Raw genomic sequence first — 17800 nt, 5'->3', positions numbered from 1 at the left:
CTTAGCCACTACTACATATATATGTCATCATCTCCTTAGAATGTAAGTTCTTTGCTTTTTAAAATTTTTATATTTGTATCCTTAGCATTTAGCAGATTTCCTGATATAAAGTAATATATAATATATAATATAATGCTTTTTCATTCATTAAGTCATAATTTTAGGTGTCTTTGTTGACATTATTGGGAAAAGCATATCTGGCTAGGTCCTAAAATGCCTTCATTAATTCCATTTTTATGATGTAGCCTTTCTCCCTCCTCCCACTCTCATTTCTTGTTGTTATACTATTGGCTATATTCATGTAAATGTCACCTTATAAGGGGGTCTTTTTATTCCACTCTTGGGTTTTAGCCAAGACAAATCTTGACTGAGCAGAGTGACCAGAATGAGGAGAAATTACAGAAACTGAAAAGGTAACTGAGATAACGAGGTAATGCTGATAGGAGAGGAACATATGGGAGAATGGTAGCTAATGTAAGACATACACAGGTTATAACTGCCTTATAATTTATAATGATCATCCTTTAGATCTTACCGATCCCATGCAAGGGAATCACTTCTATACTTCCCCTGGAAGGAAGGTTATCAATAACAACACTTTTATGTCTCTTTCTAAGACTTTTGTGCCTTGGACCCACCATATACTGAATAAAGTGGTCCTAGTGATTTTCACCAGGACCCCACCAAAATAACTACTATTGTAGCATTCTCCACTGATATTACCCTTAATTCCTCTCCATGAGAATCCATTTGAAGGTAAGACTTTTTAATTAACTGGCCTCCACCTGGAAGAGGTACTAGTAGTCCTTAGACAATCTATTTTACAGTCTTCCTGAAGAAGTAGGCCACATTTCTTATGTCCAAAACACATTGTATCCCTTCAAGTCAAAAACTAGGTATCATTCCTCAATTTCTCACTCTCTCATATCTAATCTGTTATCAAGTTCTGTCAATTCTGGTTTCAAAACATCTCTTATGTATGTCTCCTTTTCCCCTGTGACACTATCACCACCCTAGGGCCCTCATCATCTCATATATGATATATTGCAAGTCTGCTCATTGTTCTCCCTAGCACAAGTATCCCCCCTCTAGTCTATCCAGTCTATCCTCCATTGAGCTGTCAAAGCGGTCTTCCTAAAGGGCATCTCTAGCCATGCCATCCCTCCCTCCACCTCCATTCAATAATCTCCAGTTGTTCATTATCATCTCCAGGATCAAATATAAAATCTCCTGCTTGGCTTTTAAAATCTTTCATAACCTGGTCCCCTTCTTTCTTTCTAGTCTCCTTATACTTTCCCCCTCTATGTGCTCTATGATCTAGTGACACAGGTCTCTTAGCTGATCCTCACTCAAGTCTACTCCATCTCTTGACCCAGGGCATTTTCAGAGCTTGTCTCCCATTTGTGGAATGTTCTCTCTCTTCATCTTTACCTCTAGACTTCCTTCAAGTGTAAGCCCAAGTCCTACCTTCTATAAGAAGCCTTTCCCAATTCTCTTTAATACTGGAGCCTTTGCTTTGTTAATTTATCTCCAACTTACCCTGTACATATCTTGTTTTTACTTAGTTATTTACCTGTTTTCTCCTTAAGAACGATATGAATTCTTGGAAAGCAGGGACTAACTTATGGTTTTCTTTAGTTCTTAAGCACAGAAGTTGGACTATAGTAAGTGCTTATTTACTGACTTATTGACCTAATGCATCAAATTCCACAGTTTGGAAGCTTACGCTCCTTAAAGTCCTGAAGTTGGAAGCTGAGGACTTGTTAAATGCCTCTGACTTCCAAGTTCCATTTTATCAACAAATAACACAATACTAAGTATAAGAGAAAATATCACCAAGTTGAATAATGTCTGTGATAGACATTACAAATTACCCAGAAATTAGATTTGCATGCTCTATTCTCTCCATGTTTCCTTTCATGGTCTTCATTCCATGGTACAATCTAATTCATTGGAACTACGAATGTGGCACTGTGTAAAAATTTTCCTTAACCACCCCACCAATAATCAGATTGGACCCTGATGGAACTCTTTTACTACATGACAAAAAACTCAGTATTTATACAATGATAACAGAAGAATCTGTATTCTAAGACACTATTGAGAGGATGCCTAAAGCCTTACTCTAAACCAGTGATTCCCAAAGTGGGCACTACTGTCCCCTGGTGGGTGCTACAGTAATCCAGGAGGGTGGTGATGGCCACACTTTTTTTGTATTACATTCTATTCTGAGTTCAATAAATAGTTTCATAATTTCCAGGGTGCTAAGTAATATTTTTTCTGGAAAGGGGAAGGTAGGCCAAAAAAGTTTGGGAACCACTAGATTCTGATCTTGTTTATATGTGCTCTATCAAATTTACCCTAAATCCATGGGTAACTAAAGAGTTAAATGTGAGTGAGACTACCAACTCTCCCACCTAAGGGATGTATTATTATATCCTTTAATAGACTATATCCTTTAGCTAAGTAGCTACTCTGACTTTTTTTCTATTAGTTGAAATTGAATGAATTCTATGATGAAATTTGAAATGATATATTACCCTATTTGAATAATTACATGCTAGCTCAAATGAATAATAAAAGATACTATGCTGTACCCTTTAAAGTATGAATAACATTTCCCCTAGTCATTTGCTAACAGGTGGCCTAATAACTCCCAAACAACATAATCTAACATTAATTGGTTTCCTGAGCAAAAATCCCTAGTTTTAGCTTTCCTATTCCTAAAGGTGATCAATCATACTGATAAATATCCTTGAATAAAGTCTACAGTGTTGGCTTCATTGGGATGTATTGTTTGTTTCAGGACCTTCTATCCTCTTGCTAAAGACTTCCCCAAGTTGGGAGGTTGAGCCCATTAAATAACCACCTGGGGAAGAATTATACTCCAGCCTATAAAAATGGTCTATTTTCCTGTACATTTACCTTTTTTTTTAGTTACATTTTACTTTTTCTCAGTTGTATATAAAATTTAACATTCATTTGAAAAAAAAACTTTTGAGTCCCAAATTCTCTTCCTCCTTCCTACCCTCTCTCTCTCTTTTCCTCTCTCTCCAAAAGAGTGAGCAATCTGATATTTCTGTATGTTTATTTCTAAAAACTCTTCACAAAAAAGTAGAAAAATAAAAGATAAAATCAAATAAAAATTTAATCAAATATTATATAGCTAATATGATTTCAAACCTTTAGTATAATTCTATTATGATTTGACTTCATTATGTAGCTTAATCTATGGCAAGTCATTAAACCTTTGTGTCTTAGTCCATCTAAATAAAAGGTTAAAATTATTTGCACCTATTTATCTCATGATAAATTATAAGATTTAACAGCACTATATTTATAAAGTATACCATTCAAGTACTATTTCATTTTGGTACAGAGAGGATCCTATATTTTTGAAGACTATTTCCAGCAGAGTTCAAGTTCTAGAAGGATTTTATCAAGCTTAAAGTCTTCAAATTAATTGTGAATTCTATATATTTTATCTGAAGACCAGCTGAGGTAAAAGAGAATCCTGAAGAGAAGTTTTGATTACAGCTAATAATTTTTTTTACCATAGAAACTAAAGCATGAAGAAAGAAATGCAATCTGAGTCAATGGATGGACTACTGGTCCAGGTATTTGAATTAGTGAGGTATGTGTACTTATAAATCCCTTAAATTTCATAGTTTATCACATAAAAATATAAAAAAACTAAATATGGATTTATTTTAAATCAATATTTCTTTTTTCTTTTAAGCTAAAAAGTAATTTTAAACGGTTTTAGGGGACAGCTGGGTGGCTCAGTGGATTGAGAGCCAGGCCTAGAGACAGGAGGTCCTGGGTTCAAATATGGCCTCAGATACTTCCTAGCTGTGTGACCCTGGGCAAATCACTTGACCCCCATTGCCCAACCTTACCACTCTTCTGCCTTGGAACCAACATTGTATTGATTCTAAGATGGAAGGTAAGGGTTTAAAATAAACAAATAAATAAATAAGGAAATGAATGAATGAATGAATGAACAAATAAACAAATAAATAAATAAGTTAATGAGTGAGTAAATACATGAATGAATGAAAGAATAAATGAATAAATAGATAAGTAGATAAATGAATGAATGAATGGATAAAAAATAGATAAATAAATAAATAGATGGTTTGTTTTAATGGTTTAAATGTGTTTTTTTAATATATATGTTTATCAATATACGGCTGTTACTAAAATCACAAGGCAAGGAACCAAAAGGTGTGAATATATATGTGCTATATAACCTGAGCCACATGTGATGAAAGAAATTACTTTTATAATGTAGCACTGAATTAACTCCCTGAAAACCATATTATTTAACTTTAGCAATCTACAGTAGTGTCACAATAAAAAGCTAGGCAATATCCAAAATAAACCAATAATATCACAGCTATGGAGAATTGTTTTTCCAGCAATCACCTCATAAATGTAGAGTATTTTGTGAAACAGTCAGGGAGCCTTTATCAGGGCCAAACCCAAAGGTAATGGAGATAGAGATGGAGATGGAGATGATGATGATGATGATGATGATGATGATGATGATAGTAATGGTGGAGGCTTTTTTTCCCCTCTTGCACTAGCACTTCAACTAGCACTTGAAGCTGCAAGCAGTAGAGTCAGCAAATTAAGGTGGTATACCAAATTTAGTCTTTGAATAAGAATATTTATGACCCATCCTATCAAATATAAAAATATAAAATATCAATGTAAACTTTATTTCAGAGTATAGTTTATTTGTAATGTATGGAATATTCAGGGAAGACTAGCACTTCTGATGGGAGGGCTCTTTTCCTCTGTTGATGTCCACCTGCCTCCTAGGTCTTACCTGGGGCTCCAAAAAGCTGTAGCTTACACAGTTGCCACCTCTTCCATCCCCTATAAATCATCTTGGCAGCCAGGCTAAACCAGACTAAGGCCTGACAGGCCTGAAACCCTTTGGTGAGTTAGGGGATGGAGCAGGGGATCTACCCCAGGCATGTGAAATCTTCATCCAGCAGAAAGGGTCGATGAGAACAATTTGTTCCAATGGCTGTGAAGGCAGCCAAAGAAGCAAATGCTTTGGAGTGCTTAGAGTTTGGTTAGACTTTGAAGAAGCCAAGATCATCCACTGCATCCCAGACCACAGTCAGTTCTCTTGATTTCTGTCTTGTCATTGGACTTCAATGACTCTGGGAAGAATGAGGTTGGTGACTTCATGCAAATCTGCCTCATTTAAAATATATTTATGTGCCAGTCAAAAAACACTGAATGATGTCATTTTTATCTTATTTTGAGCATAAAGGATAATGGTTGAACTAAATTCAACAAGGGATTAAGGAAAAGGAAGAAAATATAGCCAGTGAAGGAATGATGATTTAGAAAAAAACTAAGGACTACTATAAACAACCATGATCACCTCCACCACAGCCAACTTAATCTCTTAAATGAAATATCTAAAACCTACTATGTGAAAATTTTTGAAGAAAAGGAGTCTAACTTTTTTTAAAGGCCGGCGGGAGTGGGGGTGGGGTATGGCATTGTGGCACCAAAGAAATTTCACAAATGTTAAATGTTCATCAATTTTTCCTAGGTTAAAAAATTTATTTAGATGCCATCTTATTTCTATAGCTTATGCTCAATGAAAGATTAATATGGCCACCTAGAGGAGAAAAACATAATAAACATATTTTCTTATTTTTTCAGAATATCTACAACACAAATTTGGATTTCTATCCTATAAGTGAGAAATAAACATTTCTGGTAATTTCAAGCTACATAATCAAAAATAACGGACATTATCTCTCTCTATATATATATGCATATACATTACATATATACACATAAATCCAAATAAAAACTTTTTAATAACAAAATTATTCAGGTGATACCATATGACTATGAATCATGGAATATCCATTTCTAAAGAATCAAAATTATGGGTCACACAAAGGTCAATGGTGATATATGTAGTAGGTGTAAGCTTATTATTACATTCAAAAAATTGTGCATAAAAAGCCATGTAAAAGATATCGAAAAAAGAGATATGTAAGTACAAGTAAAGTGAGGGATGACAAAGAGACTCATCCGGTACAATATTGTAATTTCCAGATAGGTAGAACTTCTGTGGTGGAATTACATACAGGAAGAAATGGTCAAGAGACACAGAGGATGAGCACAGCACAAATTGTGATTTGAACTATTGGTGTGTATACTCTCATTGATAAGATCATAGTAATCTATAAAGTTTCAAATAAATATCTATATGCATCACCTTTGTTTCACATATTCAAAAATTACACTACCAGATGTGAAAGGAGACGGGGAATTCTTGGCTAATAGTAAAAGTATTAGACAAGTTCTTCTGTTAGTGGGAGCAGGAAGAAAGTGCCATGAATCTTTAGGAGGGATGAAAAGATTTAGAACCAGCTTTGTTGTGAATGAGATAGCAAATCAATTAGGGAGGTTAAAAAAATTGCCCTGGTGTGGTGAGGGCTCAGCGGAGATTAATAAATTTGTAGTGGGATCCAGTGAGCATGCTTTTGTAATTTTCTTCATCTCTCTTTGTGAATTGAAGCAAAGGTGGAAGATAATAGGAGTAATCCAAGGTTGGGTACTGGCAAAGGATAATCAAAGATAGGACAGGAGGTCAAGAGTTTCAAGCATAAGGAATAATAGTTAAACTGATTCACCAAGGAAAATGTGAAGGAGTGATTGTTTAGGAAAGGACAAAGGAATAGTGAAATTGGAAATTGTAAGAGGATGTAGGAAAGGGTTGAGAGTAAAATAAGGCAGAGGGAAAGATGGAATGATAAGATCATGATCAGATCAAGGAACCTTAGATGAACATTGAAATGGAACACATGCATGATGGCAAGATCAAGTGTATGACTATCTCTATGTATAAAGCTCACACAGGGTGGAGGCATAGGTTATGGGAACTAAGTAAACTAAGAACTGAGATGTTAGGGAATTGAATATATAATAGCAACTAGAACCTCAAAAGTGAAGAGGCTATTGAATGATGGTGATAGAGAAAGAGTCTAGGAGTAGCAATAGGGATCAAGAAAAGGTGGCTAGAGACAGAATGCCAATGGAGGGAGATGGATTTTAGTGAGAGTCAGAAGATGAAGGGAATGAAAAGGAAAAAGGTTTAAGATGATATCAAGTTTATTAATTATAGAACAAGCATTACAGAAAACACAATGGAAAGGGCAGACATAAAGAATGGGGCATTGCAGGGAGGATTATGGAATAGGCAGTGGGGAATGGCTTTTGTACAATGATAGTATGGCGTTCAGAATCACTGGAAAGGGAAGAGTATGAAGGGATGAGAGTATGCTAACCACTGGATATGAATTTAGGTAGATTAACAGTAGTTAGAGAAGTCCCTTGAGAGACGAAGGTGATTAGACTGTTCAAGATTTTTCTGTTAGTTCTAGCTTCATAACAGGTGGCAGTATACTCTGTGAGGCCCAGGGGATCCATCTCAGAACAGAAACGGGCAGGTAAAGATATGGCATAAGGAAATACATATAGGAGGCAGGAGATGACAATTTAAGGTGTAATCTAGGGATCATTAGGAGGTGGATAGTCTAAATCAAAGATGAACCAGTCCTTATAGGGCTCACTGGTAAAGCCTTGAATGAAGAGACTAGAGATAGGTGCTCTGGATCTAGTGCTAATGCAGGAACCTCTGAGAAAACCCTGGGAAAAAGTCCTTAAACTATTCACGATATGTAATTTTACCATGTTAACTTACCATACAATATCTTGATCTAGCAATAGAGTTGTATCACATCAAGCATTACTTATCAACCAATTAAACATGCCAAGACTTTAATGGTATTGTCTTGTATTATTATTAAATTATTCTATTAAAAAACATCTACTTAGATTTGACTTCCATATATGGTTATAAATGGCTCACAAACATACCAAAAACTAACTACACATCACTAGTATGGAATTTGAAGTCATATTAACATGACACATTGGTACTAGCAAGTGTTCCAAATGACCTGTTGGCTTTCCTCTTTCAATGCCTTTCTCAATTGTACCATCATTAAGGCATTGGTATCTCCTTCAAATTCCACTCTTGCAATATACATTTCTATACTTCAATAGCCTAGAGGTACTTCAAACTCATGGAGCCACAGAGTACAAAAATGTGAAGTTGGAAAGGGCATTAGAGAACACATAGTCAAGCACATACTGACAATTGCTAATCCAGCCTTCACTTAATGATTTGCAATGTTAAGGAACTCACTATCTCCAAGGGCACTCTTTTCAAATGAATCCATTTTTAGTCATCTATTATTAAGAATTTTCTCCTATATGTTTTGCATGATTGTACATTTATCCTTTATCAAATGGCTTGCCTTCTCAATAAGAGAGGAGGGGATAGAGGATAGGAGAAAATTTGAAATCCAAAATTGTAAAAAACAAGAAGTTTAAAAGTTGTTTTTAATTGTAATTTTAAAAAAAGATTGAAATTTTAAAAATAATTATTTCTTGACATCGAGCAGAAATCTGATTCTCAGTAACTTCTATCTTTTTCTTTTCTTTTTTTTTAAAACTCTTTCCTTCTTTCTTAATATCAATTCTAAGACAGAAGAGTGGTAAGAATGGTAAGATTTTAATTCAAATCTTGCCCAGGGTCACACAGCTAGGAAATGTCTGAGGCCAGATTTGAATTAAAATCCTCCCAACTCCAGGCCTGATGTTCTAGACACTGTACTTCCTAGTTGTCCCTAGTTCTATCTTTTTCTACTAATTCTACTCTGTAGAATATCAAGTAAGTTAAGTCTAATAAGGTATCTTTCACATGATAACCCTACAAATACCTGAAGACAACAAAGATGACTTCAAGTTTTTTCCAGTTAAATACGAGTTTCAAATGATCTTCCCACGGTATGATCTGCAGTCCTTTATCATATTGGTCATCCTTCTCCAGGTGAGCTCCCATTAGTAAATGTATTTCTGAGAATATCACCTCCAGAAATGAACAGAGTACTCCAGATATAATCTAATCAGGGTGGTACATATTAAAACTGTCAACTCCCTAATCTCAAACTTCAACGTGTCTAAAATAATATGCAGCATTTCCTCCAAATCAGCTCTACATCTTGACTTGTCTAATGTTTTTCCTCTGAAAAATGATGGGAATTTAATTAGTTTTCCTCTAAAGTTCCTTTTGGTTCTAAAATCCTACAAAAGTATTTGTCAATGATGTAGTAATTCTTCTAATTCAATGCACTAAACATTTGTTAAACACCTACTATGTGAAAAGTAGAGTGGTAGCTATTGAAAATAGACAAATAAACAAAACATCCCTCAGGCTTTAAAATCTAGTCTCTTATTTTTCTTCTATTATAACATCACTCACAATAGAATTTCAAGCATGTAAGGGAACTAGGGAGCCATATAATAGAAGTTCTATCTGTCCATGAGTCTCCTAACTTGTTTCCTTATCTCCAATCTATCCCATATACTACACCAAATTAATCTTCCTAAAATACTGATTTCATTATGTCACTCATCATGTTAAAGTTTCAACTCCTCCAAGTCCTTTGCCTTGGATTTAACACTTTTTTCAATCTAACCTAAATTTATCTCTCTTGCTTTATCTTCCACTATTGAACTATGCCAAAGCTATATGTCAGCCAGGTTATGAACTCATTCTCCATTGTGTATTTTTCAATATTCTCTATGTGTTCACTTATAATACCACTCCTCCCTGCCTAAAATTCCATTTCATTTCCAAAGCCTTCCTTTCAAAGTCCAACTCAAGTCTCACAGTGACTTATTTCTTCTCCAAACTCCCACAAAAATTCAGTCTATACTATTCATTTTGAATATGCTGACAACTGTCTTAAATTATTTGTTATATTTTATATGTACTTTATCTCCATGATTATTTTGTAAGCACATTGTTGATAAAAATAGGAAGTTATTTTTATATATCACTTGGTGCCTTATATATAGAAGGCATAAAAAACATAAATGACTAGTAGATAATGATAGTTATGAACAAGAGAGTAACAGTGACATCACACAAATTTGGCACTTATTTACTCATTTAAAAAGCACTTATAAAGCACCTACTATATGCCTTTTACTGAGCTGGTAGGAAACAGAGAGGCAAAAATGACAACATGAATTTTGGAACATGGTTGATGTGTGAATTTTAATATACATATGTTATAAAGGTTAAGAGGGAGAGAAAATAAATGTCTACTAATGGAAAACTAAATAAATAAATAAATGTTACATAAATTGTCATCTTTTTTTGGGGTCCACATAGAACTGCATAAAAATTTAGGCATAATTTATATGTTCCTATAATGAACATTGTAGATTATAAAACTGCATCCTATTAATTGAAAAAATGTCCATCTTACCTTCATCTATTGATGCTTCACTACTATATCCATCATACTCTGCAGATAGAGGACTGTATTTTTGTCTGGTCTCCCAAACATAATTCTTTTGTCTTCCACCTGCCACTGACAGCCTGGAATTGTGTGTCCTGGACAAGGCTTCATGGTATTTACCCAGTGCTTCATCTTCACTTTCAGAGGATGAACCATGCTGATCTTTATCCATATATGTATTATCTATTTTGAACAAATGGTGGTAGAAAATTATGACCTCACCCTGAATTTAAGCAGTTTTGTAAAAATTAATTTTTACATTTGAAGCCAGAGATCACACTTAAATTTTTTGTTCTAAAAAAAAGATTGCTTTAGTTACCACTATGTTAAAAATTCTGATTACAAGATTTTTCAGGAAATGATGGTGCTTGAAGTATATGAAGCCAGAAATATTGCCTTATTCTCATTTCATGGACTTGAAACCACCCTAGTTGGTTTTAATAATCTAGGGTTATCATTTTTTAATTTTCATGACAGCAACATGATCTCTTAAGAACTCTATATTGAATTTTAGCCTACTGTGGTATGCAAGTGAAAGAGGTAGCAAATAACAGGTTAAAAATTATTCAATACACACAACTACACTTAGTTGTAGTTTTCTGGTACACTGCCTTCCAGTCTAAAACTTATACTTTTTCTTATTACTGTATATATGTTACTAGTGTCTATGGGATAAAGCACCTCATTCCTTAGTTTTCCAATTGAAATGATACTATGATATTCTAGTTTCTTTTTTCTTCCACTTTAAGCAACAAACATATGGTTGCTGAAATTAGCCAAGGACTTCAAACTAAACTATACAAAATTTTAAATTCAGGAAACTACTAGAAGAACATTTTTCAAAAATAATCTATTCCTCTAGGTTCAGTATTCCTTTTTTAGTTTAAATTGGTCTATACTATTTAGCAACAAACTTAATTTTAGAATCATACTTAAAAGTTCATAAGCATTATTATACATAAGCAAATTATTTATCTAGCCATTGATTTTGCTCCTTCTTTGTGTTATGGGTATTAATAAATTTTAGGACAAACAATAATAATGCTTCTAAGGTTTATGAAACTCTTTACCCACAGAATGTCATTCAATCATTAAATCCTTCCTGGGAGGGTCACATTATTATCCCCAGGAACAGATAAAGAAACTAAAGCTGAGAAAATTTAATATTCCCCCCAAATAATTAATGTCCTCCCCAGAATCATAAAATTAGAAAATGAGATGAGATCTGACACCAGAACACAAAGATAAGTATAATACAAATCCTGGTCCCAAGAAACTTACAATCTTTTGTAATCTCGGAATAACACATAGATAAATAACTACAATCTAAAGGAAAGTGAGAGAAGCGTAAAGATTAGATGCAGAAAGTTTTATAAAATATGTAAGAGAATTATATTTTAGTGGGGGGAAATAGTAAGAGCAAAATATAGTATAAAAAATTAGGACACTGTAAATGCTTAAGAGTATGAAGATCCATAAAATCAGATGAGAAATTATTTCCAACTTCAGAGATTATGGAAAGCTTCCTGTATTCCTATCAAAAATGACCTGTAAAAAATCCTCAACATATTATTAAAGGAGTAAAGTACATGGCCTTAAAACATTAATTGGCTAAATATACATGTACATATATGTTTTTGTTTGAGTAAGGAAATTTTTTACATTGAATATAGATTCTTAATAACTCAGACCAAGATCAGTACTAGATTGTAGGTTTCTTGAGGACAGGAATTATGTCTATTCATCTTTATATTCCACACAATATTTTAATACATAATTTTGCAAGGAGTAGGCAATCAATAAATGTCTATCAAAAGATAAAGTTTTAAAATGACTTGATAAATTTATAAAGATAAAAGAAAAATCCACAAGAGAAAAATATACAAATTGCTTAAGAAAAAATTACTAGTCAATGAATAAAGTAAAATTTTGAAAAATTTTATCTATTGAAAAGTTAACCAACAGGTCTATGTACCTTTTTTTTAAACAATGTTCAAAATAACACGAATATATTTGTAACAGGTTTGAGAGAAAAGTTAATGCATTTTAACAATGCAACTCAATGGAGTATACTTTTTTAACTTTATTTTTACTGTTTTGTTTTGTTTGTGAATGCTTTTGCAACATAGCTAATATAGAAATATGTCTTGCATGAATTCACATGTATAACTGATATTAAATTGCTTGCCTTCTCAAAAAGGTGAAAAGAGTAGGAGGGAGGGAGCATTTGGAACTCAGGTTTTTAAAAAATGAATGTTAAAAATATGTTGATAGCTATCAAGGATGAAAAAAGTGCCACAATAGGAAGGTTCAGATAGGTCTTAAAATAGATAAAAACATGTATATAGACAAGATGAGAAATTTGAAGATATTTACAAACATCAGAAGTAAATTTGATCACCCAAACCAATGTCAAAATACCTCACCTTTTTCTGGCACTTTCTCAGTATACTTTTCACCTTTATTTTTAGATTGTCCTTTATTAGCAAAAATGGCTTCATTTTTCTTTGATTTTACTTCTACCTTCACCTTGGAACATTGCAAAGTATTTATCTGATGAAATTCTTTGGAATCTCCCAAACCAATCACTGATGACTTGTATTTAACTTTTTCCTGGAACTGAGTCTTTGACTTATTTGATGATACTATATCTTTTTTAATAATGGATTTTTGCGCTGTATGCCTATTTATGTTCAAAATATCTTTTGAAGGCTTTTCATTTCTTGAATTCTGATATCCTTTTGTTCCTTTAACATGCTTTCCTGCTTTCTTCAAATCAGCAGGTGCCTCTAAATCATTATGTCTGTTTTTATTCTCTTGAGAAAAAGAAACATCTTTATTATTTTTGCTATTTCCCAAAGCTATATGTTTAGATTTAGTATATTCTTCTCTCTTGCAATTATCTGAGATATTTTTTTGCTCATGTGTGAATTTAGCTCCAAATGCATTCTTCTGATTTCCACTCATTTCTATCAATTTTGTGTCCTTCAAATCTTTCTTACCATCCATTGAGTTTGTTAGCTCAATTTTTTTATTTCTGTCCACACCCACTGGTTCTTGGCATATGTCCTGATTGCGCTTTGACATCCCATTTTCAATAAACTCTGCTTTCAATAGAGAATCATCAGCATTATTAGTTTCTTTATATTTTGGTTGGTTTTGCTGTCTATCCTTAACATGTCCTAATAGTTTTTCCTGATGCAGATCTTGATCTTCCTTGGGGGAAACTGAAGAACTATAAAACTGTGTTTGTTTTGCTTTAGGTTCTAGCAGAGATGTTGTTTTCTGGAAATTGATACCTGTTGAGCTCTCTGGTATTGTGGCATTTTCTTCCATAGTAAGAATAACTGTATCATCTGTTCGAAAAGCTTCCTCTTCTGTGCGAAAGCCATTTATCATACTTGTTACCTGTTCAGCTACTGAATCAGTGAGGTTATAACTAACCTCTCCAACAGCACTGGTCAGATCTCCTACAGCACAACTCAGATCTTCTACTGCACTACTAATTGTGTCAACCAGAGAGGACACTGAAGGAAGATTTTGCTGAAAATTTTTGAAAAATGCCATTTTCTAGCTCTCTCTTAAAAGATCCAAAGAAATTTTTTTCTCTTGTTCAATGAAAATAGTTGCCACTTTTTGTGCAATTAAACATTTTACATTTACTTAATTTTTGGTTTTCGTCAGTTTGGCAGGTACTGTGGCATCACATTTTAGTTTTAATCTTCTAGGGAATTCTTTTTGAATCAAGAGGCAACATGATGAAGTAGGAATTGTCCCTAAAAAGTTGAATCACTTGCATTAAATCTATTATAAAAACAGTAATACCATAATTTCCCTTAAATTCAACTACAATTGTATTCCATATCAGCAAAGAAGAGTAAAAAAATTGCTTTTATTATGTATTTTCAATTTGGTTCAGTCTATACTCTGAGTTAATACATGCTACTAGAAAGAATCCTGTATCTTTTCAAAATAGAGAAGGAATTCAGGGGAATATCTAGTTAACATTTCACTTAGAAGAAAACAGTTCTTTCATTTTAAAAAAAGGTGACTAAAACAGCTCTAAAAATGTGATTATCTTCTATCCTAAATCTTGACTTCTTCTAAGTAAACTGTAGGAGGTCATGGTCAGGACATAGAACTGGTTTTAAGGTATGCCAGTTGATCCTAATCAGGTCATACAATCTTCCTAACTTTAATACATCATAATATGGAATTAAACAAGTAATAGATTTCTTTTAAGTCAAGGTAATAAGATGAGACTATCAAGTTGTATATTTTTTAAAGTAAGAAAATCAACTTCTTTCCCACAGAACTTTTACCCCCTGGCTATACAACCTTTCAGAATCAATTTTAATAACTTAACATGTAGGAATGACTAAGCCTTGGACTAAGCATATTCAGAAGTGATTAGTAAGTCATTTGATTATGGCAGTGATACAAGATAAACTGTAAGAAGAAGAATAAAGAAATTCCATAATTATGTGAATAATTCTTAGACTAAAGGTTCTGAAGTAATAACAATGGCCTTTGTCTACTTTGTTAATATTCTAGCAGACTGTGGTGTTTAGTAAATTCCAATAATAGTAAAGTTATATATGCTTGTTAGGGAAAGGGGAAGAACATTGCTTTTAAAAATCAGGAGCCACACTAAATACTCATAATGAGGCAGATCTACCAGTGTTTACAGGAACCAAAGTTAAGTTTGATTATCTTCCTGTGATGAGATTCCAAGACAGTATCTTTTCCTCTAGTTCAGGAAAATAAAAGGATAGGTAAGAATATTATCAACTGAATTCTTGTAGGCCCCAAAACAAAAAGTTCTGGAGGGCAATTTGGTCAAAAGACTTATGTTCTATTAAAATATGCTTCTGGCTTAACCTTTTAAAAGTATACTTCTATCAATAAATATAGCTTAAATATATTTTTGTAAAAGTATATTTTTATTTATACTTGTGCAATATATTACCAATTACTAAACATCAAAATATTGTTCTATGAAAAAATATTTTACTAGATAGTCAAGTTAGTGTTTTTAATCCTGAGTCATTGTAGGATAGGAGCTACATTCTTATTTTAAAACAAAAGAGATCTTATTTCTAGCTTGGTAATGCAAAATAGTAACAAAATGATCATTTAAAAAATAGACATATATAGATACTTACAAATTTTATCTTGTGAATTCTCCCTTGTACTGTATCCTGAACCAAGATCTGGAAAGCCACCAACATTTTCAAAACACAACTTCTTGTTAATATAGAGAAAAAGGAGCAGCATCAAGATAATAAACACCCCAATAGCTGACAGGAATCCAACAGCCTCTGGAGATACTAGAGGAGAAAAAAGTCATAGCTATAAACATTTATGTAACTCTTTAAATGGTTATAAATAAAAAGGAAATCCCTATAGATCTATTTAAGCTAAACATATTTGCAGTATACCTTTATAGTTTTTAAGATTCCCCCAATTCTGGTTCATAACTTACAGGTTTTGACTAATTCTGCAATTTTTCCTCATATGATATGATGCTGGCTAGACTATACTTGTCAGAGGCATTTCCTATAGTCTACTGATTGCTGAAGCTCTAAACATAAAAATATGAAAGACTATAGAACAACAATGAGTAGTATCATCAAATATTCACCTAGGAACATGGAAAACATTTGTATTATTTTCAAATTCATCAAACATTTATTAAGTATTCACTATGAATAACCATGTATTAAATATCTACTCTAAGGATGAGACTTTGACCTTTACCCTACGTATTGGGAATACTCTCCCAAAAGAAAAACCACCACTTAAGGAGCTTACAGTCTATTGGGAAATATACACACAAATCATTAAATACAACTGTAGGGGTGTGGGTAAGGGGAGGTTAGATTAGTCTTCAGTATCAAGCGAGGCAGAAATGGCACTTGAGTTGACCTTAGAAGGAAGCTTAAGATTCAAAAGAGTAAAAAAAGAGGAGGTGTGTTCCAAATGCAGGGAATAGTCTATATCAGTGATTCCCAAAGTGGGTACTACCACCCCCTAGTGGGTGCTGCAGCGATCCAGAGGAGCAGTGATGGCCACAGGTGCATTTATCTTTCCTATTAATTGCTATTACAATTTAAAAAAAATTAATTTCCAGGGGGCTAGGTAATATTTTTTCTAGAAAGGGGGTGGTAGGCCAAAAAAGTATGGGAACCACTGGTCTATATGAAGGCATGAAAATAAGAGATAGAAACTTCTAGTCCAGGATCAACAAGAAGGGCAGTTCAGTCATAATGCAAAGTGAGAAATAATATTGACAAGTTTGGAAATGTAAAACAGGAAGTAGATTATGAAAAGTTTTACATATTATGGATCTTGCATTTTATCCTGGAGGTGTAAGAGAGTCACTGAAGAATTTTGACTGGTCAGACAGTGCTTTAGAAAGTTGATTTTGTCAACTGAGTGGAGGATGAATTGGAGTAGAGAGCAACTTGAAGCAAAGGGAAACTAATGGGAGATTGGTACAATAGTCCAAGCAAAGGATGATAAGAGACTGAATGAGGTTGTGATCATATGGAGAGAATGAGACAAATACAAGAAATGTTATGTTGTTAGGGTCAACAATACTAGGCAAATGATTAGACACTGGTGATAAAGAACGGAGAAAAGAAAAGGATTTCATTTAGTAGCATAAATTTAAATAAGTTAATGGGGAAGTTCAATGTTTCCATTCCCATCTCAGAAACCATAAATATCTTCCTACTGTCTACCAAAAAATATCCTAACAATTTAGATTTCACCTCTGTTTGGTACAGACCTCCATTCTAACCACACAAGTCTACTTGACAGTTATCTTAAACAGGCCATTTCCATGCATTTATTTTTCATGTCCCTCTCTCAGCATGGTATGCATGTGTATGGTTTTTTTCAAACATTTATTAATATTCATTTTTAACATGGTTACATGATTCATGCTCCTCCTTTCCCCTTCGCCCCCCGCACCCCCCCCCACCCATGGCCAATGCACATTTCCACTAGTTTTGTCATGTGTCCTTGATCAAGACCAATTTCCAAATTGTTGGCAGTTGCATTGGTGTGGTAGTTTCGAGTCCACACCCTCAATCATGTCCACCCCGACCCATGCGTTTAAGCAGTTGTTTTTCTTATATGTTTCCTCTCCTGCAGTCCTTCCTCTGAATGTGGGTAGCATTCTTTACCATAAATCCCTCAGAATTGTCCTGGGTCATTGCATTGCTGCTGGTACAGAAGCCCATTACATTCAATTTTACCACAGTATATCAGTCTCTGTGTACAATGTTCTTCTGGCTCTGCTCCTTTCGCTCTGCATCTCTTCCCGGAGGTCTCTCCAGTTCGCCTGGAACTCCTCCAGTTTATTATTCCTT

The 17800-nt window shown here is 33.8% G+C and overlaps 1 protein-coding gene across 2 annotated transcripts in view; it reads right to left on the bottom strand.

Moving 5' to 3' along the window:
- The window catches only part of SYT14 (synaptotagmin 14), a 218826-nt gene extending 203083 nt beyond the window's left edge, over positions 1 to 15743 (bottom strand). For both annotated transcript variants that reach the window (XM_044673948.1, XM_044673949.1), the window contains exons 1-2: positions 15587 to 15743; positions 10389 to 10604 (exon numbers count right to left, since the gene is read on the bottom strand). In XM_044673948.1, coding sequence (XP_044529883.1) covers positions 10389 to 10604; positions 15587 to 15698 — 328 coding nt within the window. In that variant the 5' untranslated portion in view covers positions 15699 to 15743. The remainder of the gene's footprint in view (positions 1 to 10388; positions 10605 to 15586) is intronic.
- Positions 15744 to 17800: the final 2057 nt, after the last annotated feature.

The sequence above is a fragment of the Gracilinanus agilis genome, chromosome 4 (assembly GCF_016433145.1).
Source record: "Gracilinanus agilis isolate LMUSP501 chromosome 4, AgileGrace, whole genome shotgun sequence".
In the NCBI taxonomy this organism is placed as follows: domain Eukaryota; kingdom Metazoa; phylum Chordata; class Mammalia; order Didelphimorphia; family Didelphidae; genus Gracilinanus; species Gracilinanus agilis.
The sequence above is the reverse complement of the archived record's forward strand: the minus strand, read 5'-3'. Positions and strand labels throughout refer to the sequence as shown.